Below are 25,371 nucleotides of genomic sequence, written 5' to 3' on the forward strand. Positions count from 1 at the left end.
ACAGTGTGGTAATTGGCAACCGCACTAAGTGTTGACACAAAAAGGCTCCTTAGACATCTGGAACCTAAAACTACAGATCTGTACAGGGTGCTGAAACAACATTTGTCCAAAGGTGGCTAATATGTGGCCATCAGCCTGAAATTTGCTTGATTTCATCTGTGGGACAGTGGAGACCTTGTCTTGGACTAATTATGGTTCTCACCTCAAATGTTTCCCCCGCTGGGATTCCCCATATTCTAAGTCTTCTGAAGCAATTCAGTAGCTCCTTGTACGCAGCAGACTGAAATTTAAGATGTTATTCTCTGGAAATCTGCCCTTCTGCTGTAGTTCTCATGCACACTGCAATCTATTATTATGATGCTTGTGACAACAATTCAGAAACACTGAATTCACACAGTGAGTATCAGATCTTAACATTAAATACACCTCCAATATCATAAAATATCAGAAGATTTGAAATATTGTGGTTTCATGTGAGATAAATTTGCCAATTTCCAACCCTGTTTTAAACATGTAATTTTATTGTTGTGAATTGATGAACACCCAATAACTAAATCAAATGCTATATAGGTTGATTAACCTTCAAGACAAGTTGGACTGAGTTTCAGCTTTAATTATCTGTTTGGAGATTACTAAAAGGTTTATATATGTATAATACATACATATATACATAAATACACACACACATATACATATATGTATTTAAAAAATATCTGGTCACACTTGAAGCCTTTGTATATAATGCATTATAAAAGAGTTGCATTAATTATGCCTTGTAATGCACCTTGTAATACACACTAGATGATCTCATGATCTCATCTCATTTTAAAAGTTAAAATAATTTATAATAGTTATCTAGTCACTGTTACACCTTTAGAAAGTATAACGCATTAAAACACATGACAAAAATCTTCAAATATTATAATGCATTTGAACTTTGCTTACAATTATTTACGAAAAGATATAATGGATTATTTACATTAATACCATCATAATGCATTGTACATAAAGGCTTACCATTTTTGTTTAATCAGGACAGAATTTCACACTGCAGAATTCTTAATTATCAATGAGTATTTCAATATTTTATTGTATTTACAACATTGTTTAATTAAAGCACCTGTAAACAATATTTGTTTTTTACTTTAAAGGTAAAATTGTGTAAGATTTATGCTTAATCCATTATTAATCAGTATTTTTTCCAGAAAAAAACACATTTTAAACAAGACTGATTCACTTGGAAAAGCAAAATTAATTAAGATTATAGAATTTATTTTACTTTTTATATTTTTAGAACCAAGCAAGAAAAATAAACCTCATTTAAAGATATATTTTCTGAAAATAGTTCACATCTTGTGATGCAGTTAATTGACCGTTTTAAGTTGTTTTAATCAGTACTAATTAAGAAGCACGCTGAAGTCTGAGCTACTGTAGCCACTATTAATGGTTAGGCTCTGCCCTCCTGTGGTCGTCATGGCAACTCTTCTGTCACTTTCACAGGGAAGGTGATCTTCAGTGGTGTGACGTCAGAAAGACCACTGCTTTGCACAGTCATGCATTGAGCACGAAACCCCATGAAACCTCTCGTCTTCTGTCATGTGCATAAGAAAAGTGATGAGTGTCAACTAATTTATAAACACAGGCTGATTTGTGTCTGTGTGCAGGACAACCGAACTGAATTCAATAACACAATTGGTCACACCCCTCTGCTTTCCAGCTGCACATCATCTTTTTACCGAAGAGAGCCCAACTCCTTTTAAAACGGGTCACTGCAGCACATGCTGTGCTATAGTGCCGGCCAGTGATTCTTTGATATGCGTTATTCTAAACAGAGATGAATTCAGAAGAGTTATTTAGTGTTTGGATTAGTGGACCGCAGCAATGTCAAGTCTTTTGTTTCAAGGAATCCCTCTGTTCTCTTGTTTGTTGAGTCTGTTTTTACAGATCTCAATCAGAGATGATTTAAAGCCTCTGATTAACTTGTCATAGTTAGACAGGAACATATAAGCTCTCATGGCCATCTCCTGTTTAGAACATGGTTCTGGAATTAAGCAACTCTCTACTTCTTCTTCTGTGCCTGACAGCACTCTTTAAAATGTGGGTAAATAAGTCATTTGCCAGGGTTTGACTTGTTTTCTGGGTGGCTCCAGAGCTGTTCCCGGTCTCCCTCATCGGTCTTCTTGCACAATCTTTCAGTTTGTGTGGACATCCTGCTCAGATTTACAGAATTCATGGTATAATGTTACAATTAAAAATAAAATTTCAACTTGTTTACATTGGAAATTTATGGTGACAAAACTAAAATGCTTATTTTAAAAATTTATTTGAATTATGCAATGATAGTCAGAGGGGTCCAATGCATTACTGGAACTCACTGTCTTTTATTGTTTGAAGTATTGTTCAAAATATCAAAATAATTATTCCTGAATAGTTCACTCCAAAATTTAAATGTGCTTCATGTACTCACCCTCACGCTGTGCTGGTTAGATTACTTGTAATCTGTAGTCTGTTACTCATTCCAAATTACTTCGAAAAAATTGCAGTTATTAACATAATCCATTACATTACATTTTTCAGGTAATATGATCGTACTACTTTGAGATTACTTGTGACCAGTGTTGGGAAGGTTACTTTGGAAATGTAATAGGTTACAGATTACAAGTTACCCTATTTAAAATGTAATAGTAGTGTAACTTTTTCAATTACTTTATTAAAGTAATGTAACTAATTACTTTTGATTACTTTTTGATTACTTTTCAAAATCTCCAATAAATGTTTATTTGCAACTGTTAATCATCTTCAAACATTTACACCATTCAGGTTTAACCTTACAGCAGTGCTCAATACTGTCAGACTTTTACAATCCTTCATCACTTGAATTAAGATGATCAAATTTGAACACATGTCTGCATGTCTGCTTCATTAATTTCCACATGGGGCGGACTGGGATAAAATTTCAGACCGGGAAATCTCAAACTCATACAAACAAATTCATGGACAACACTATTTTTTGTATGGACCTGATATAAAAAAAGATTTAAATCTTTAGTTTGGGGACATGCAAAATAATTAAAAGTTCTCTCCTGAACTTCACCTTCACTTCATTTCTTTTTTCTTTTCAGTCTCTTTATTTTGCCCTGTTATCCATCTACCTCATGACTTTAACACTCAAGATTTAACAAAACTATACTTTCTAAATTGCCTACATGTCAAATTGAGTGCATCACTACAATATAAAATCCTAATACTGAACATGAGTCATGTTTTTCCCTCACAAAAATTAACTGCTTTTATTACGTAAAAGTACAGTAACCATGTTTTTTTTAATTATTATTATTGCAAATGGATTACCATTTGTATTTATTTTTAAATAAATAAATATGTAAATTTGTGGCATGGTTTAACAACAGTAACCTTTGTCTCTGAATTTATAGCAAATATTAAAACTTTGCATATGCTTTGATGCAAGTGTACTTTTGATATATTTGTCCAATGTGGCATATTCCGTCCGTGTTAGGCAATAGCAATCCCGTTTTTATGACTGGATTCTACTAACCAGACTATGTTTCTGCATCGCGGAAATTATAGGGCCGTACGTCTCAGAATAGTCAGTTCAATTTGGGAAAGAAATCAATTACATCTGTATGTGGATGTGTGTAAATATTCAAATGTAATCCCCACTGTAATCTTTAAAATTTTCAGAAGTAAATGTAATTTAATTACTCATTTTTTCTTAGTAACTGTAACTGATTACAGTTACATTTATTTTGTAATTAAATTACGTAATTAAGTTACATGTAACTAGTTACTCCCCAACACTGCTTGTGACCTAACTCGTTTACCACATTAAAGGCAGGGTAGGTAAAAAAAACTTTTTTTTCAAATTTGTTTAAACTTTATTTATATATCAATACATAATTAAAATGTAAGTACTCTGAAAAAGAAAGTATAAAAATCGAGTGACTGTAGACCTCTCACAACTGTTTTAAAGACAGCTCATTATTTCCATTCACTCCACCCCCTCCCTTCTGGGCTCCTTCCAAAGCCTCTACTATGGCTTGCTAAGTAATGTTATGTTAGCTATATTACGCAGCTACGTGTGCTAATGACACATGCTTCATGAAAAAAATATGTATGATCAAAATACAAAAAGAAAGATTTACCTGTCCAGCAGAAATAAAGCCATCAAGGAGTAACTTTTCAGCCCCTTGAGTTCCCTCAGTTCTCGCCATCGCTGGAAAGCCACGCCGATTTTAACTCGCGTTTTATTTCTTTGTTTATCCAAAGACTTTTTGTTCATTGCCTTTTCTTGTACTGTTACTGTCTTCCTTTTTTTGCCTGGTTTGCCTTCACTAACAGCATAGGCCGGTACTGTGAATTTTGCTTGCTGTTTCTCTGCCATTGTTTTGGTATTCCTAGGATCCGTGCCTGTTGAATCAAACGTGCTGTTTCCTCAAATCAAACGTGCACGCGCAAGTGGGCAGGTCATGTGTGGCAAAAGGGTGGTTGCCATGGTTGCGAGAGAGTGACAGTCGCCTAAGCCAATCCTATGTTTCGTCCCGAAATGGAAATAATGAGCTGTGTTTAATACAGATTAAACGGTCTAGAGTCACTCGATTTTTATACTCTTTTTATCAGAGTACTTACATTTTAATTATGCATTGATATATATGGAAAGTTTAAACAAATTTGGAAGAAAGTTGTTTATACATGTATTACCTACCCTGCCTTTAATTTAAATAGGATAATATTGTAGCATGAAACAAATAAAAAGAGAATGAAAACATATTCCATTCATTGTTATTAGCATCAAGTGCATTAATCATTACAATACGTCAAGATTTCCCAAACTGGGTTTCGTGAGTTTAATGAAAAGCTAATAATTAAATCAGAAAAATGTGAAATTAAAATAAACCATTTTCAAATAGCAGCGATTAAAATTATTAAATATTTTATTTGTTTTCTTCAGTGTCATGTGACCAATAACCAATTTCAGAGAACTGGGAACATGCAACATGTGTTATTAACTTACTATTACATTGAAATCTCTTCAAGAAAATATATTAGGTAAAAGAGGTTAGGCTAACACACACACACACACACACACACAGGAATCTCTGCTTTACATATAAATAAGACATAACTTGAATTTGTGCATTAAGGAAAAGCATCTCACTAGAATGGTTGTTGTCTTTTAAGTGAGGAGGACTGTGCTGCTGTTTGTGAGCAAAAGCGTATTAAAATGTCTCGGTTGGTTTTTCACATGGCTAATAGATTTCCTATTGTGTGCTGGTGAACTATGAAACCACACACACAACAACAGGCTTCAAAGTTCACTTTTAACAGCAGCCAAACACCCAGAGACCGCTCGCCTGGTCTCTCGATACAGATTATTACTTATAAAGATAATTCCCTGCATAGCGTTTTTATGTGACCATATAGTACATTTCAAGTCAAGTGTGTAGATTTTCATGACTATGTGCACATGTAGGCCATTCAACTTTTGTTAGTCTTGAGCTATTAATTCACTTTGAAGTGCTGCCTAAAACATCTTTGCGTTCTCACATATACACGTTCGTCAATCCGTATGTATTTCCCAGCTTTGATGGACAGATGGTGTCAGTCGCCCTCAACGTCTTCAGTTTTGCAGATAATTAATTCAATGTCATTTTGGGAGAGGAATTCCAAACAATGGATTTGTTTGCTGTTGTTAGTATTGGGTTTTAAAAAGTGATTTGGAAAATTCGACGTAATTCTAGGATATAGCCTTATTTGTACTGGGTGTTGTCCCAAAAAGGGACACAAATGTGCAACAAATCTGTGATCAGAGAGCGCTTCATGTTGAGTAAGAGCTTCAGAATCCCTGACATGCATCTTGAATGTCTCAAAGCCATTTGAAGAAAGAAGATGCATCCCCCTTACAATGTAAGATGTATATATCTTATAAATAAGCCATCTTCTATAATTATATATCTACTGGTTCAAATAACAGATAATGGGCAACACATTATTAATTCAAAAGCACCAATTCCTTAAAAAGGGTACAAAGTCAGACCTAAATTGCTTTAAAAATACAATTATTTTAATGAAACAGTAATACTTAGATTTTATTAAGTTTTATTTTAAATTTAAAGTTTGCATTGTTTGCAACCAGATCTTTCCATTATTAGTTTTAGTATAGAGATAAAAATAGTTTTTATCAATAGTATTTAGATAAAAATTTTTGTTTATTGTTTTCGGTTTCTAGCTTTAGTTCATTTTTGTACACCAAGTTAAACTAAATGAAAATGAGAAATGTTTCCAACTAGCTGAAATGAAATAAAATACATTTTAAAGTTTATTTTATTTCAGTTATAGTTAATTCTCTTAACTTTTTCAAGTAAAAAACTTTTTTTTTTTTTTAAGTTACCAATTAACCCTGATTTTAGCACATGCCAAAAACATATTACATATATTTGTAATTTGTTTATCCGATGAAGCTGTGGGTCTTGAATTTTGGTGCTGGAAATTGTAACCACCTTCTACCTTCTATACTTAGTAACACACTTTATGTCTTACTGATACTTCAATTACAAATCTTCAAATCAATCAGCAAGCATACACAGCGAGAGAAATAGCGAGAGAAACTCCATGTGAAAGAAGCCATGGCAGAACAAGCTTGTTTCATGCCACTAATCAATAGAGATACATAATGCAAAGCTGAACAGTAAAGTTATTATTATTTTTCTTTAGATGACAGTGATGTTGCGCTCCACTCGTGGAGTTCATTATTTTTGACAGAATGGGGTTGGAACGGACCCATGAATCCATCAGTTTAACAGAACTCCGTTTCAGAATCTGTCTTCCTCTAGAAAAAACATCTATGATGTTCCTCCCGAGGGACCAATAAAACAAAGCAAATCAAAATGGTGTTAAGAAACAAGCTCAGGTAAGATTAATTCAGAGGAAATGAACACGATTCACTAACCTATTAAAAATAATCATTCCATTCTGGATCTTAACAACCAAATGCCTTATTTGAGAACAGAGAGGAAACAGACTACAATAACACACTTTTCTGGGCTGTTGATATCTGACTTTTCTCTACTGCACAAGCTATGTTGTGCTCCTGTTTAAAATAGTTTCACCTTTTATATTTCAATAAAATATTTATATTAGCGTTCCTGTAGCTCAAGTGGTAGAGCATTGTGCTATCAAGCTCAAGGTTGGGAGTTCGATTCCCCAGGAACACATGATAGGTAAAAATTGATAGCCTGAATAAGTCGCGTCTGCTAAATACATAGATTAAATTAAATTAATTAAATGAAACATGACACAAGTCAACATGAAATCTAAATGTATGTTTTGGAATATACATCTGATCTTAATGTACTTCTAATTGCACAAACAAAAACATTTTAATTGCATTTTATGAATTTAGGGTAATATTTATTATCATACTGTAGTTCACTGCTAATTCAGGTTTATTCAGTGTATACAGCCTGAAATGTTAAAAATGTATATGCGAGTTAAATTTTAAATGTACAATTAACTTCACTTAATTGCAGAAGGGCCAGATTAAATTCCGCCCCTACATTTTTGTTCCCATTTAATACCCATTTCACATGGTAATCGATTTGATTACAGAAGTAAAACGGGTTACAAATGCCATTTTATGTTTTTAAATCCATCATCACCTTTTATACCTGCAAAAGAATTATATTGATGTTCACATTCAAAGAGTAGCATTCAAAGACTTTATTAATCTCAAACGTGTCCCTTCATTCAGCGCAAATAGAGAGGTCAAGAGGTTAGAGAAGAAGTCTTCTCACAGAAGGAAATTCTCCCCGAAGTTTCTATTTGATTCCGCTGTTACTCATTGTCTGAGCTTTGCACACTCCTTTGCCAGCAACCTCAAAGGCAGCTCCCTTGTAAGTGGCCACACATTGGTCATCGGTGCTCAAGTCTGGCTGGACCTGCTCCCACACTTTCTTCTTAGGGTTCAGCTCCTTGTCGGGCTCACCTGGAACAACAAAACAGAGTTTGAAGTGCTGATCAGTTTTTCTCTCAACAGCTGTAAACAGACTGAAAACCGAAGCAGTTTTTGAAATCCTCTCAGTATCATTAACATTCACTTCCACAGGTTTGAATAATTAGCTCAAGTTGAGCCAAAAGGAGATGCTCCAAAATTCAAGTGCTCATGGAAACCAGATAAAGATAGGTGTTTTTGCTACTACCTGCAAACAGTGGACATAAATCAAACCAAATCGAATTCAAAAGCTTGATTTGAATGCTGAAGGGATTGTGTTATTTGCATCTGTTCTACTTTTGACAATAACAATAAACTGATAATTTATTATTCCCAATAACTGGAGGAAGTTGGAGAACTGCTTCATTCCTGCTACAACATGTTTTGATTTTGTACTTGGAAAAAATGAATTAGACAACATTTGATGTTTTTTGGCTTAATGGAAAGATGAGGAAGAGCTTGACATTGAAAGGTGAAAGAGACACTTGTGTAGATTTTCCTCCTCTGCATTCCACATTCACACAACTCCTGGGAATCTTCCTGTTAGTTATTGTGTTCATCTGACTCCTCCAAATAGCTTCCAGGCCAGATCAGCCATATTATTCCACAGCACAGAAATAAACTTTGGATTGTTTGTGAGGTTCCCTTAAGCACTGAGGAATTTGCTCTTTATAAGCTCATATAGCAGAACACAAACAATATTTTTTATTGAGAGATCTTAAGAATTCAAATGAACAGCCGTGGTTAAATGACAACAATGTATCTGCAGGATTTTTAAGACCTGCACAAATAAAATTAATACCATATGAGCGCAGTAGGACAGTGTCTATGGTAATTTATTAAACTATAAAATTACAGTAAAAAAACATGATTTACAGTTCAGATAAAGAAATATATTAGAAAATGAATGAGTCAAAAGTATCAATTATTTTATTCATGTAAACAATTATTATATTAAATAACATTAAATGATTTTGCGGTCTTAATTGTTTCGATTTTCCACTGGTTCACATGTACAACTCTGCGTGTTTGCTGTATAAAATGGTTGATTTTCACAAAAACAGCAGACAGGCTGATTGAAAATGCACATTCATTCTCTGCCAGCAGGAGGTGCTTTTGGATCTGGAGAAATATAGCGGTTTTCTCAGTAATGGCTATACACAAATCAGCGCTACACGCTGTGCATGCTTTGAAGCGTGCAGGGCTTGTCTATTTAATGAAATCATAACCCTATCACAATTCTTGTCTTTCTGTGCCCAAATTGAAGACATCTTGAAATCAAAATGAATACTTTTTTTGTACCATTTAAGACTTTTAATGGCCTTAAATTTGATACAACTAAATTTAAGACTTTTTAAGGACCTGCAGAATTTGACCAGGGTCTGTGTCCTCCGGAGTCACACTGCAAGACGTTTCAACACCGGCATGAAGTCTGGTCTACATTACAGCTTATTATGGCCAAAAATCACCCACTTAAACAGAAAGAGATCTTCTGAATGATTTTCAAATGGCCAACTCGTAAGTCTGAGCATCCCTCACAAGATGAAGACATGCTGTCGCAGGAATATAGTGCATGCATCGTATGGATACATTTTACATTTTTATGGAGCATTCTTGTTCATTTAGAGCGCAACAGCTCCTGGTTACCATATGCTTTTTTTTTTTTTTTTTTTTTTTTTTTTTTAGAAAAGAACAACATGAACATTCTGCTTAACTTTTGTTTCCCATGGAAGAAAGAAACTCAAACTGGTTTTGGAACAACAAGAGAGCGAGTAAATCATAGCAGAGCTTAGATTTTTGGGAGAGCCTTTCCTTTAATAAAGCAGCATGATGCACTCAGATGGGCTCCATGAAGTTGACTGTATGTGCTATTGGACTGATGGACAGTAATTTCATATTTCATTGTGGTATGTTTGTGTGTAAATATGTAACATTACCTGGGAAGCCCTGGAAGGTAATCCTGTCTCCAGCCACTGCTCCACTCGGGGGATCCAGGATTTCAACTTTTTCTGGAGAGCTGGCACACATGACCATGGCCTGGGACAAGACGCCTCTCATCTTAGCATGCTTCAGGTTGCATAGGAGGACAGCCATGCGATTTTGCATCTAAAGATAGAAAAAAATGAACATAACTAAACAGGCGGCACAAGAATCAAATGCCATCTTCTTAAGCTGTTAAAAAGAATACTATAAAGTAAATGTAATTTATTGCATGTCAGAATGAGAAGTTATGCAACAGTCCAAAAACATCAACAACATACCGTGTATTATGAGGAACAGCTGGGCGACTTTAAACCTGTTGATTTTTTTGTTTTTATAACCAAGAACCAGGGATGCAGAAAAAAACACACCCTCAACAAAATGAATAAACTGAATACATGCAATAATCATTCAACTCATCTACTTCCAAATCTCTTATAAAATGAACTGTAGGCATTCATTATTATTTCAACTCTATAAAAGCACAAACATGCTTAAAGCAACTGTGATGCAGTCATAACCAGAGGGGGGAACCCAACATGATTAAACTGAATGAAGGAAACAGATGGGTTTTATAGGTGTCATTAGAATTTCTGAGGAGCTGCTAGGAATCCCCTAAACAAATCAGAAACTCTGGGTTCTGGAAAATAAAGCACAAGAGACTGAGCTGTCTGCATGGAACAGGTTCATGGATCTGCAAGAATCGTAGCAGTGCAAACGTTTTATATGAAACCGTAAAGCTGAAATATCCCCCTTCCCAATATTCAGACACATAACACCTAATCAACAAGAGCTGCAGTCATTTTATCGCCAACAAAGATTGCTCTCAGGTACAGTAGCGAGACGTTGAGGACAATTTATTACATTTTTTTGTAGCTTTTTAAAGTATGCCAGTAATTCCTTTTATTAAATATAACAAATCAAAAAGGGAATATATTTTGATTAGGTTAACATGCTATATTTTAAAAAAGTGATTCTATAAATCAATTAAATCTGACAATAAAATTTCAATTTTCAATTTTGTACTAGAATGTAATACTGTGATTCATTTGTAATTAAAACAATTGCATTTTAATAATGTCATTAATGTAATTTAATGTTAATTCAGTTAAAAATGTCATATTTTAAAAACAAATGAAAAAATTATCTTTTAATTATAATAATGACTTTAAGTGCTTTTTACTTAATAAATCACTGCATAATCATGATTAAATGATTTGGTGCATTTCAGAAAATTAAAACAACATATAATTAATAGCAATAACAAGATGAATTGATTGAGGTGGTTTGCAAATTCCTAAATGCATTTAATGATTTGTTGCATTTCAGTGATTTCTGTGATGCCTTTAATTCTAACGACCGTCAAAACCAGACTCAGCGATAAACACGGGTCAGATGGGTCAGTACCTGCTCCAGAGGGATGTGTTTGACCAGTCCACTGACAACAGTGCGTGGAGATGCTTCACCAACATCCACCTGCTCAACGTAGAGAGAGTCGGCGTCCGGGTGCTTTTCGGCGCTGATGATGCGGCCCACGCGCAAATCCAATCGAGACACGTCTACTTTCGCCTCTTCCTGAGGAGGCACCGCTGCCTTCTTCTCCTTCTTCTCTCCTGGACCAAAAATGCATTACAGATCATCAAATAATGCCTTTAACATATTTCTGTGTTTAAGTCAGAACACAAACATGATTCATAACTTTAGCAATAACAACGTTCAACCAACCAGCACAAGCTGTGTATGTAGAGCTGTTAGAGACATTGTACCAACCTCAGCACACCGTGCCATTCTTGGGTTTTATTAAGGTACATGTTATCCCTGAGGAAATGTGCCTTTAGTTTTAGCTTGTGCATATTGTTCTCTAGGAAGCTGCTGGGATACTCTAAAAGTCTACAACTGGAAATTATGTCGGCTTTTCATCTGTGTTCTGTTTCTGAACTCTTCAATCGCTTCAGTATGGTGTTTGTTTCTAATCGCTCCAGTCATTTGAAAATAGTACAACTTTACCACTGTTTCCGGACTTAAGGGGTTGAGGGGGGAAACCATATTGGATCCCCACTTCACCCTACAAGTCTTGAAAATGAAAACCTCTGTGTAGTCTATACAAGCATTAACACTGAACACAATGATTTCCAGGCAGAGGAAATCAAAGCACTACCGTTCAAAAGTCTGGGGTCAGCAAGAAATCATACTTTTATTTAGCAAGGATGCATTAAAATGATCAGCACTAAAAACAGTTGTGCCATCAAAGCAATAAATTGCATTGTCTTGGAAATACTGTGCAGTAAATGAGCATTTTGAAGCATGCAGTGCAAGCAGACTACACGTGTCTTACTGATTCGATGACAGGCAAGGCTATTAATAATCTCACAAGGCTATCGTGAATTGATTAATGATTTACATTAATCATGCAGCCCTAATTTAAGAAAATGCAGTTAGAAAAATGGCCAAGTCCTCAAAGTCTTCTGAATGCGAGAAATCATGTAGTTCTTTCCAAGAAAAAGATACACATGAACTGCAGATGCTACATCTACACCGAAACACAGCATTCAACGCTGAAGGAAAAGAGACGTATTTGAAAATAATGAAACTCCTTTTAACATCTGGCCCTTTTTCCTCAGCCCATAAATGCACAAAAACAATCTGTGATCTGTACTTCGATATGAACAGAGCGTTCCCAAGTTGAAGGGATTTAAGTGATTGATAATGAAAATCATTTTCATAATTAATAACCATGAAAAGAAATCGGATCCATTTCAAATGAACTGTTCTTTAGGGTATGAATACTTAGAAACGTAACCCCCTAAAGACAGCGGCGAAGTCTTTAAATCTGGTTTGCCTTCAGATCTGGTTGTAACCCGCATCCATAGCTTGCATTCACACGTAGTCTCTTCTCAAACTCTGTCAAGCTTTTCAAATGTGTTCATTACACAGCATTGTTTATGAAAGTGGGATTGTGCATTAGTAAAATGTTTTTCTCATTTATGTTCCTATCTCACATATTCTCCAAAAATTCAATTAACCCCTTGACATGACACAGTCTACTCTTCAGTCATTTTATGGCCCTATATTATTGACACTTTCTTTTAATTGGAATTTACAGCAGCTTTTTCTGAATTATAATTAGAGATAAGTTTTATATGCAACTTAGTTTCATTTAATGGGAGTAGATTTGGCAACTAATTCTAAAAGATCTGATTTTGATTCTGACCACGTCTCAAACGTTTTGGATGGGGGGGGGCAAATGAATCATCAGCACTGGAAGCTGTTATAAAGGAAATGTCATATTAATAGTCTTAGAAGTATGCTCACCCTTCTTTTCGGCTTTCATCTTTTTTGTGTCATCGTTGTTTTTGGCTGGTGGGGTTTTTGTGGCTGGGGCAGGAGCAGAAGGGGCTGCTGGGACAGGGGGCTCTGAGGCTGTGGGTTTAGAGACACACTGGATGCTGGGCTCCACTGAAGGCATTGCCACATCTTTCACTGCAAAGAACAAATCAAATTATTTCACCATTAGAATAACAATGTTTTTGTGAATCCTAAATACTTAACACAATGATAAGATTTTCTTGTATTAATCTGAAGGCACTTCTGACCACCCAACAGGCATCATTGATGTTTAAATGTAGGTGGTCACATGTTGATGCATTTAATTTTAGACTACAGAAGTTTTGAAATCTAAAAGTTACATTATGTTTTCAAGTACAGTATTTCATTTTTTTTAAGCAAGCATGCAATATATTGTGTGATATTATACCTCCTCTCCTCTTTTCAATTTCAAGCAGTTGTTTCTTCAGCTCTTCAATGTCCTTCTTGAGCTTGGCATTCTCCACCATCAGTTTCTTTTCCTCTTTCACCGTGGCCTGCACAACTACAGCAAACGACACACTCATTAGAACAAGACAGACACACATTCATTCAGAACTTCTCAATTGTCTGCTGCTTAGTGTAACTTAGATTGGCTATATATATATATCTTTAAAATATTTTTCCCTTGTTAAAATAATATTTTTTGGTTCCAATTGCATAAACGTTTGAAACCTCTATAAATGCAAATATCATCCTTCTAAGCAAATTCTAAACTAGGTTTTGAAAAGATTCCTCTTTCTGCTTTTCATCCTCTCAGACATCCTTATTGGTCATTGACCCGGGTTCAACAACACACATGCACGCCTCATGGATTCACTTACTGGCTTTCTCCTTCAGCAGCTGGACCTGCTGCTTGAGGTATTCGATGATCTGGTCAGCCTCCGCGGCCTTCTGTTCCAGTCCCATGAGTGAGGGTGTGTGGCCTGACATCTTGAACAGGGATGACACCAGGAACCTGAAAAACAAGCCAAAGGAAAAGATCAAACGCTGCAGGAACTCTTAGTCACTCATAAACAAAAGAGGATCCACGGAGACATCCTATCCGTGTTTGGGAACACGCGGCACTTGGGAGCGTGACCTTTTTAAATGAGATCTTTTCAGATCTTTGGCGCATGTAAACATGAGGTGTTTTGGCACACTTTACACGGTGCTTTAATTTGTAATGTATACCTATATGTGGCCAAGTCTCTGTCCTAATCCCCTTCCATGAAGGAGAATTATAATGAAACATCTGACACCAGCCAGATGCTCAACAATAGATCGGCTAGACGCCAGACAACATGCGAAAACCTCATCAAAGCGTATATTCTCCATCCTAATCCCAGTGAACCTGCTTTGGGTTCTCACTTCATTACTGTTTGAATCGCCTCGCCAATATCCAGGTCAACAGGAATATTCCCCAACAAGGAAGCGGATGGAATCAAACCATATGGCATCTAAATGTGTGTGCTCTCATGTCCACAATGATACAAATACTGTGTAATTGCATCACTGTCATCTCGGCTCTGTTTTGATTGAGGAATCCTCTTTGGCTCCACAATGGATCAAACAACAATTCCCATTCAGTCGAAAGACAGCTGGTGAAGGAACACGGACACGGTACACATTAGTCTTGGGCTCATCCACTGCAAAAGGTCTAAGGTTTTTTTTTTACAAGGCGTAGGAAAAGAGAAGAACACATCATAACACACATTGCAGGGTGGTGCTGGAAAACAACAGCTGGCGCGGGATGAAAACAAAGAGTTCAGATGAGGAAATTAGAAACACAAAAAAGCTGGAGTTGATAATATCGTGGATCAAAGTCTCTTGTTTTTGAAGTTCTTGAACTGCTTTAAATGGGCCTGTGGTGGAAGAATTTATGAGCACCATGACAGGACTGTTTTCATTTGCATAACCCCTGAAAACCAGTCCCGGGGCTGAGCCGGAGTTTAAAACACAAGCTCAGTTGTCACCGTTTTCCCATAATGCCCTGCAGCGGTGGTCATCTGCATCATCTGACAGCCAATAAACATGAATATTAGGCATGCCACAGATATCAAATATCTGAAACGCAACCAAAAAACATCTGTGAAACAAACCTGGAAAATAATAGGCCATGTGTTACATCTGACACCAGTGAAGGAGCAGCTGTCACTTTCATGAAAGTCTGAACGGTGAGAAGATACTGACCACACACTTGTGCCACACATAAACCTGCCAGATATTGGCCATCAGCCGCAGTCAAATCACAATAAAGACTTGATTCTCTTCCATTCACGAAATTCTAAATAAGCTTAAATACTTGCATCCCACAGGAATGTCTTTATGTCTTTGTAATTTTCCTTGAAATAACTACATACCTGTAGGGGCACAAAAGAAAACCACATGACATGTCCTATATTTTATACACACAAAAAGTGTGTAATATGATTTTTTTATGTTAATATCATTTATTAATATAATTTTTTTATTTTATCAATCATACATTTGTTAATTTCCGTAGTATATTTTAATCTTCAGGACATGGATGGTGGCATTTTTAAATACTGACTCGTTCAGAACAAGTGAATAAACCTGTTTGACATACCACAAACTGTAAGTGAAAGTAAAAGAAAAACAGGAAAGCAATCTATTAAACAATTATTCAGTTCAGAGTAAATGGATATACATTTTAAGATAATCATTACGAAAGAAATAACAATATATTAATCATTGAGGTCATTTTTTTGATAAATCATCAAATAAATTCACTTTTTAAACCTTTAAAGCAGATGACGGGAATCGAAATGGAAGGATTTTTTTTTAGAAGTGATATTTTGCAGAAGGACCATCATGACTCATGACATTATTACCGTCTTTAAACGGATAACGTTTACAGTGCTGACTGTCACTTCACGTGCCAATCTTCATAGCACATCATCGGTCCTTTTACAGCTCGACTTTAACTACATTACTAACACATTAGGTACACAATACAATACAATACAATATTCAATAGTCATTAACTAAAACGTCAATTCGAGCTCTACTACTCACTCACATTAAACTGCAACCGTATGTTTCTTTCCTGCACAGCCACACACCGCACTTTCACTGTCGTCGTAAGATGATGACGCCACGGCCACACGTCGTCCAGCTGTTCGCTGTCGCGGGATAAACGCGTCAACGCGCTGTTTACAATCGCACGAAACATCTCGGTTACGTATGTAACCTTGGTTCCCTGAATAGGGAACGAGATGCTGCGGTGACGTCACCACGTATGGGAACACCTTCGGTGTGACGAATGTCTGAAGCCCTATACCATCCCGCCAATCCTATTGGCCAAATAGCGCGTGGCACCGCCCAGCATGCGTAGGCATATATATACCTGGTGCCGCGCGCCATTTACCTCAGATTTCATGACGAGAAGAGAAGAAAGCTATCAAGGTACGGCACGGCCAGAACCGCAGCATCTCGTTCCCTATTCAGGGAACCAAGGTTACATACGTAACCGAGATGTTCCCTTTCATAGGTCACTTCGATGCTGCGGTGACGTCACCACGTATGGGAACGCTATACCATCACGCCTGACGTACCTGATAGCTTGGATCCAAGGAAGCATCTGCTCAAGCGGAGAGAACCCGGGAGCCAGGAGCCATCCTCACATCCAGACTGTAAGACCTGATAAAAGTGCTCGGTGAGGACCAGCCTGCCGCAGCACAGATATCATCCATAGAAGATCCACTGAGAAAGGCTTGAGAAGAAGCCACTGTTCTCGTGGAATGACCTTTTACTCCTAAGGGCGAAGCGAGCCCGCGCGCCTCATAGGCCAAGGAAATAGCCTCCACCAGCCAATGGGACATGCGCTGTTTCGTAACTGCATGGCCCTTATTCTTATGTCCAAAACAGACAAACAGCTGGTCAGACTCACGCCATGGGGCAGTGCGATCCACATAAGTCTTCAACGCCCTCACAGGGCAAAGACTTAGATCTCCAGACTCTGTCACAGCAGGAGAAAAGGCCTCCAGGACCACCTGCTGAAAATGAAAAGGATTAGACGCGACCCTAGGAACATAATTAGGCCTAGGTCGCAACAACACTTTCACAGAGCCTGGTGCAAACTCCATGCACGAGGGTGAGACAGAGAGAGCCTGTAAATCCCCAACTCTTTTAAGGGAGGATAAAGCCATGAGAAGAAGTGTCTTCAGAGACAGGAGCTTATCCGATACAGTTTCCAGGGGCTCAAACGGATGCCCTGACAAACCCAGTAACACAATGGATAAATCCCATGAAGGAACTCGCACAGGGCGGAAAAGCCTCAACCGTCGCGCACCCTGTATAAAGCGAGAAACCAGTGGATGACGACCCACTGAAACACCACCTATATGCTCATGGTGAGCTGAGATAGCTGCCACATAAACCTTCAGGGTGGCTGGTGTCAATCCCTCCGAAAAACGGTCTTGAAGAAACTCCAGTACTGAAGCCACAGGGCAGTAAACTGGATCCACATCATGAGTTTCACACCATGTCATAAACAGTTTCCACTTGAAAGCATATAAGCGTCTCGTAGAAACTGCTCTAGAGTTCAGTATAGTCTCGGTAGTTTCAGCAGAAAGACCGGGACATATCAACTCACTCCGCTCAGAGGCCACGCCCACAGGTTCCACAGATCTGGCCTGGGATGCCAGATCCGTCCCTGTGCTTGCGATAATAAATCCCATCTGAGGGGAATCTCCACCGGAGAGCCCGCTAACAGATTGATGAGATCCGCAAACCACGGCTGTGTGTGCCATCGCGGAGCCACCAGCAACAGCTGTCCCACTCTGTCCCGCCGTATTCTGCATAATACCGCTGGGACCAGCCGAATCGGAGGAAACGCATACAAGCTGGTCCTGGGCCAGCTGTGAGCTAGCGCATCCAGACCCAGGGGTGATGGAGGGCTTAGGGAGAACCATAGCGGGCAATGCGTAGTCGTGCTCGACGCGAATAAATCCACTTCCGCTTCCCCGAAAATATGCCATAGGTGATTCACCGTTTGGGGGTGTAATCTCCATTCCCCTTGTTCCAGAGTCTGCCTGGATAATAAATCCGCTCCGAAGTTCAGTCGTCCGGGGATGTGAACAGCCCGGATCGACAGAAATTTGTCGTGAGACCAAAGAAGAATCCGCCTCGCCAGTCTGCACAGAGGGCGAGAACGTAATCCTCCCTGATGGTTCAGATAAGCCACGACCGCAGTGTTGTCCGTTCTGAGAAGCACATGACGGCCGGTCAGTAGACTCGAAAAATACTGGAGAGCCAGAAAAACCGCCAGTAATTCCAATTTGTTTATGTGCCAGCTGCGTTGTGCCGCTGTCCACACTCCGTGGGCTGGGCGCCCCTGACAAACAGCTCCCCACCCGGTCAAAGACGCGTCTGTCGTGACAGTCTCTCGGGAAGCGCAAATTCCCAGCCGAACCCCGGTGAGGAGAAATTCGGCTGATGTCCATTGTTTTAACGACATCACACACCTCCGCGTCACCGAGATCGTTCGATGCGGAGAACAACGGGGTGAAATATTCTGTCGTTTCGTCCACCACTGAAACAGGCGCATGTAAAGCAAACCCAGATGAATCACGGGAAGCGCCGCCGCCATTAGACCTAGTAGTCTGAGGCACAGTCTCACTGTCACTGTGTGACCCGCCCTGAAGTGCTGAACGCATGACGTAATCGACTGAGCGCGCGGGACAGAAAGCTTTGCTGTCATCGCGCGAGAGTCCAAATCTACTCCCAGAAAGGTAATCCGTTGAGAGGGGATTAATACACTTTTCTGGAAGTTTGTGCGTAAACCCAGGCTGTGTAAATGATTTAGCACAATATCTCGATGAGAGTGTGCTTGAGTCTGAGATTGCGCTAACACCAGCCAGTCGTCCAGATAGTTTAACACACGGACGCCCCGGAGCCGCAACGGGGCCAGAGCTGCGTCCATGCATTTTGAGAATGTACGGGGAGCTAGCGCTAAGCCAAAGGGAAGAACGCGGTACTGATACGCTTTGCCCTCCAAAGCGAATCTGAGGAACTTCCGGTGTCTCTCGATGATCTGAATATGAAAATAAGCATCCTTCAGATCGATCGTGACAAACCAGTCGTTTGGTTGAATCTGAGACAAAATAGATTTTACCGTCAACATCTTGAATTTGCTCGACCTGAGTGCAAGATTTAGACGGCGTAAATCCAGAATGGGTCGTAATCCGCCGTCCTTTTTTGGTACCACAAAATAACGGCTGTAAAACCCTGACTCCATCTGAGAGGGGTGTACTTCTTCTATAGCCCCTTTGCTCAGTAGAGCTAACATTTCCTGTCTCAGCACCGCCATGTCCATCGGTTTCATCACCGTGGAGAGAATTCCACGGAAAGGGGGCGGGCCTTTCCGAAACTGAATGGTGTATCCGTGACAAATTGTGCGTAACACCCATTGAGAAATGCCGGGCAAGCGTTCCCACGCGGCCCGAAACAATATTAGCGTTTTTTTTTTTTTTTTTTTTTTTTTTTTTTGTTGTGTATAATCCTGAAGCGTATCCACGGCAGGATTTAATCCAACAAGATAAACATTGGGCCACGCTGCTAGCGAGAACGCGGCAGCTGTGTGAGCCGTCATACACTGGCCATCTTTGCCAGCCTCCGCGCCGTCCCTCAAACTCTGAAGGCTGGATTGTGCAGAGTGTCTGAGGGGGCGCGCGAATGAGAGCTCAGTTCAATGACGCTCGAGGTGCCTTTGCTGCGAGACAGTCAATGTTAGAGAACATGAAGGAAAACGCATGCATCAAACTCGCTGCGTTTCGTTGTGTATAATCCTGAAGCGTATCCACGGCAGGATGTAATCCAACAAGATAAACATTGGGCCACGCTGCTAGCGAGAACGCGGCAGCTGTGCGAGCCGTCATACACTGGCCATCTTTGCCAGCCTCCGCGCCGTCCCTCAAACTCTGAAGGCTGGATTGTGCAGAGTGTCTGAGGGGGCGCGCGAATGATAGCTCCGTTCAATGACGCTCGAGGTGCCTTTGCTGCGAGACAGTCAATGTTAGAGAACATGAAGGAAACGCATGCATCAAACTCGCTGCGTTTCGCTGTGTATAATCCTGAAGCGTATCCACGGCAGGATTTAATCCAACAAGATGAACATCGGGCCACGCCGCTAGCGAGAACGCGGCGGCTGTGTGAACCGTATACACTGGCCATCTTTGCCAGCCTCCGCGCCGTCCCTCAAACTCTAAAGACTGGATTGTGCAGAGTGTCTGAGGGGGCGCGCGAATGATAGCTCCGTTCAATGACGCTCGAGGTGCCTTTGCTGCGAGACAGTCAATGTTAGAGAACATGAAGGAAACGCATGCATCAAACTCGCTGCGTTTCGTTGTGTATAATCCTGAAGCGTATCCACGGCAGGATTTAATCCAACAAGATGAACATCGGGCCACGCCGCTAGCGAGAACGCGGCGGCTGTGTGAACCGTATACACTGGCCATCTTTGCCAGCCTCCGCGCCATCCCTCAAACTCTAAAGACTGGATTGTGCAGAGTGTCTGAGGGGGCGCGCGAATGATAGCTCAGTTAAATGACGCTCGAGAAGCCTTTGCTGCGAGACAGTCAAATGTTAGAGTGTGGAAACTGCAGTGAGAGGCTTAGATGTGCATTAGCAGTCCAACAGCGCTCTCTGGAGGCGGGCACAGTCCTAAGCAAACATGAAGGAAAAACGCATGCGTCACATTCGCTGCGTTTCGTTGTGTATAATCCTGAAGCGTATCCACGGCAGGATTTAATCCAACAAGATAAACATCGGGCCACGCCGCTAGCGAGAACGCGGTGGCTGTGTGAACCGTCATACGCTGGCCATCTTTGCCAGCCTCCGCGCCGTCCCTCAAACTCTGAAGACTGGATTGTGCAGAGTGTCTGAGGGGGCGCGCGAATGATAGCTCAGTTAAATGACGCTCGAGGTGCCCTTGCTGCGAGACAGTCAAAGTTAGAGTATGGGGACTGCAGTGAGAGGGTAGATGTGCATTAGCAGTCTAACAGCACTCTCAGTGAAGGGCATAGTCCCTGGCATATTAACATGAAGAAAAGCGTGTGCGTCAAACTCGCTGCGTTTCGTTGTATATAATCCTGAAGCGTATCCACGGCAGGATTCAATCCAACAAGATAACATCGGGCCAAGCCGCTAGCGAAAACGCGGCGGCTGTGTGAGCCGTAATCCACCATTTGAAGAGCAAAAACTGTTGATTAACGCGCTCGAGTGGGGGAGAGCGAGCACATGGAACTCCAGTGCATCACTGTATTCATATTCAAGCCGCACATATCGCCCCTAACCAACACCTCGTGCGGGGCCTCGGCGACCGCAGAAGCGAAACGGTGGGGGTTAGACGCGAGGCGACTTAAGAAATACACTCCAGAGCGCGGATACTTCCTAATGGCGTTAGTGCACAGGGGAAGTGTATGCATATTTTACTGTAGCCATAGGCTATCAAGGAGAGAACCTGTAGAGAGGCTGCAACGAACCTCTCATAAGTGCCTCCTCGTGATAACCCATCATACGGCTCCTACCTTTCGTTGACTCATCGCGTCCGCGGAGAGGAGTATACTGCTCGTAGATGATCGCTGAGAACGCGAGATAATAGGGCACAGAAGATTCGCTTCGTACTGAAGGAATGAAATCTGAGGTAAATGGCGCGCGGCACCAGGTATATATATGCCTACGCATGCTGGGCGGTGCCACGCGCTATTTGGCCAATAGGATTGGCGGGATGGTATAGGGCTTCAGACATTCGTCACACCGAAGGTGTTCCCATACGTGGTGACGTCACCGCAGCATCGAAGTGACCTATGAAAGGGAAACTAAACTGATCTCTCAAAATTACCAATATATCTGCAATATTATCAATGTACACGTGAATCAAATGGAGTGATCTTTCTCTTCAGATAACCAGGTATGCCGCTGATTTTATTTAGCGTTTGCAAAAATACATGTGTGTATAGTAAGTTAAATTAAAATTAAATATTGTAAGATAGCATTGGTTTAGTTTATGCTGTAATCGTTTCAGCCAAAATATTGTGTTAGGCTATAAGTAAAAAAAAGTTTATGATTAATCTAGGTTGTCCTAATTTATGTGCATTGACATGCATGGCAGTACTAACGAGATTTTATTAAGGTTTTTATTGTAGTAACACTGCAGTAACTTTAAAAAACATTAAAAAATTATCGGTGATTTCAGCCAAGATTTGTCAGATATATATCTGTGTGTGTGTGTGTGTGTGTGTGTGTGTTGTGTATAACTATATGATCTGTATGCTGTGTATTTCCCCATGTGTTTGTTGAGGATCAGGTGAGTCAGGCTGCCCCTCAGAGATGCAGAGCTTGGGGCCTCCACCTTCTTCGCCTCTCCTCTTCCTCTTCCTCTTCCTCTTCCTTCTTCCTCTCACCCCCAACTCCATTAAGATCCTTAGGGTAACATTATATAATGAAGTAACGTCCATCGACAAATAACTCGTAAAACAATGCAGCCCATGACTATCTTGTTAATATGCCACTAAATGTTTCAACATCTTGAGAAAACTGGATAGCTTTTTTTCAGAAGTGTTTGGTGAAGCAATGTTGTACCTTGTAAACATTTTATCATCCTTTGTAGTTTCAAAATTGTTGACAACTGCAAGCTTGAAAGTGTTATTGAATTTGATTTCAGTCAACAATGAAAGGAATAATGACATTTATATCTGAAACTGAAGTCGTTTCATTGATGAATATGCAATATTGACACAGATATTTTCTTGTTTATTTCTGTGAAGCTGCTTTGAAACTATCTAAAGGGCTATATGAATAAAGTCATTCGATCATTTTAGAGCTTGCCAGATCAAAAGCGCTTGAGTTAATATGTACGATATGTATAAGTTTATGTCTCTAGTTATAGCTGTTTATTGGACACCTTGGAACGGAGATTTGAAAAGAATCAAAAGAAATGCACGTCACCTTTATAATGTCACAGTTGTCATGGCGCAGTCATTAAGTTGAAATGGGTGCTTTTTCCTTTTCTTTTTAATACCTCACCAAGTCTGCTTTTGTTTTCTGGTGCTCTTCAGAGTTTTATCGTCTTTTATCTTTGTGATTTTTATCTTTGTGGTTTAATGACATTATTCATGTGCGGATTCTGCCTATGAGAATCTTTCTTTTTATCTTCAGTTGCTTTATGACTATTAGCTCAGTATTTATCATGCACGTGTCCCCTATGAGAAAACTCTTTGAGATCGATGCATGTGTATGCAAACACATGTGTTTGAAGTCCTTATGACATTATGCAGATTTATTAGAGTTATAACTTTTCTTTATGTTTGAGAAATGACCTTGAATGCAGGTCATCATCTCGCTGGAGGGAATATTAATTTCTGAGGATAATGACTGGGTTATTAAAACCAGTGTTTATAATGCTCTTCATTAGTTTTCTCTTCACTATGTGATTCAAATGGGAATAGGATGAATGTTGTGCGTTTTGGAGTGTTTGCAATTGTAGAACAATAGTGTTTTTTGGAGATACTGGGATCTGGATGTTTCTCAAATATAGAATAAATAAATCACAAAATAAATGTAATTGGGATGCAAAAATGTTGGTTTAGCTCAAATAGTAGAGAATGGTGCTTGAAAAAACAATGGGCTTGATTCCCATGAACTCTAAATTGTCTTTGACATTTTGCAGAACAGCTGGTTATTGTAGCAGAGCACTATGAAAAAAGCTTGAAGGGTCGTCTGAAGCAAGGGAAAGCAGTCAGGTAACACATGCAAGATCTTGACGATGAACTGAACACAATGCATATGGAATATAACTGATTGCATATGGTCTGTATACCTGACATTGCTGCAAGTGAGGGATTCTTTAATGAAAAACAGTATTTATTTGAAATAGACCTAGCCAGGATAAATGTCCAACTGCAGTTTTAAGGTAAAGTTAAGGCAACACCAACAAATAAAAGCATCAGTTTATGACAGTTAAATGACATGAAAGTAGTGATTCCAATAGTGATTTACCATGGTATTACAATTTTATACAACATTGCCCCATCACAATATTTCTGAAAGGTGTACAGTATTTAAACATTTCACACTCTTCAGAATTCACTCAGTGACTAGTTTAATTGGTTTTATCATTTTGAATCTGTTCTACATCATCAGGTCATTGATTAATATTTGCAGCAGAGCTTTTGTTGTAGTTGTTGTTCTGAGATTCATTAGTGGCTTGTATCTTCTCATGTGGAAGCCATTGACACCGTTGTCAAATTCTTCATGTGGCCAGTCTCTGGAAAGCTTTTCTCTTTTGAAATCATTCGATCCTTGTTTGTGTTATTTTTGGACCATACTATTAGGCCGATGTGTTGTATGAATATTGACACAATTGGGATCAGAGTGTAAGAAAATGATGATTGTTAATAGCAGTTGTGTGACTGCAGTTCACTATCAAAGACTGTTGCCATAGATTGTATGTAACTGAATGAATGTTACTGAAAATTACCTGAAAACAAGATGGAGGATAAAAACAACATATTGAACATATTGAAACCAGTAAAGCTTCCCTTTTTTAGACACTGTCTAAAGCACTGAATAACATTTTCTAATTAGACCAGTCATGTCTAGCAGTATTTTAACGAACCAAATAATAACCTATCCATATTTTTCCAAAGAAACGTGTTTTTCATTATCAAGACCTTTCTACACGCAAGTCAGAATGTACAGTTTTTGAAATATTTGCCTGATAAGAAAACAGCAGTTTCCAGTAAAGTTCCCTTTGGTCAACATCCAGGTTACAATCATTTATTAATAATCATCCGTATTTTGAAATTCTGTTTTTCTGTTCCAGAATGAAACATTGGTTGATTCTAAAACTTCTCCCTACACAAAACACAAAAATAACTAATTCACCGAAAACCATCCCACTTTTGTTCATTAAATGACATAAACATTTATCCCCATAAGGAATCCGTTTTTGAGTTCAGACTAACCCAGCTGCCTGTGTTTGTACAGCCCTGTGTGTCTTCAGTTAGAAGCAGACA

At 39.2% G+C, this 25,371-nt stretch overlaps 1 protein-coding gene and 1 pseudogene across 2 annotated transcripts; one reads left to right on the plus strand and one right to left on the minus strand.

Annotated features, from left to right (window-relative positions):
• Positions 1–7,725: 7,725 nt before the first annotated feature.
• On the minus strand, positions 7,726–16,499 carry LOC132142705 (aminoacyl tRNA synthase complex-interacting multifunctional protein 1-like). Of its 2 annotated transcripts, none has more exons than XM_059552773.1 (7): positions 16,374–16,499; positions 14,176–14,309; positions 13,743–13,856; positions 13,301–13,468; positions 11,396–11,601; positions 9,946–10,114; positions 7,726–8,002 (listed from the first exon to the last, which is right to left on the minus strand). In XM_059552773.1, coding segments are annotated over exons 1-7 (960 nt in total). In that variant the 5' UTR covers positions 16,376–16,499; the 3' UTR covers positions 7,726–7,835. The 2 variants fall into 2 exon arrangements, with proteins under 2 accessions (XP_059408756.1, XP_059408757.1); XM_059552774.1 differs by having other exon boundaries at positions 16,370–16,491.
• Positions 16,500–22,684: 6,185 nt separating this feature from the next.
• The window catches only part of LOC132141701 (TBC domain-containing protein kinase-like protein), a 29,560-nt pseudogene continuing 26,873 nt past the window's right edge, over positions 22,685–25,371 (plus strand).

Source organism: Carassius carassius, chromosome 6 (assembly GCF_963082965.1).
Source record: "Carassius carassius chromosome 6, fCarCar2.1, whole genome shotgun sequence".
In the NCBI taxonomy this organism is placed as follows: domain Eukaryota; kingdom Metazoa; phylum Chordata; class Actinopteri; order Cypriniformes; family Cyprinidae; genus Carassius; species Carassius carassius.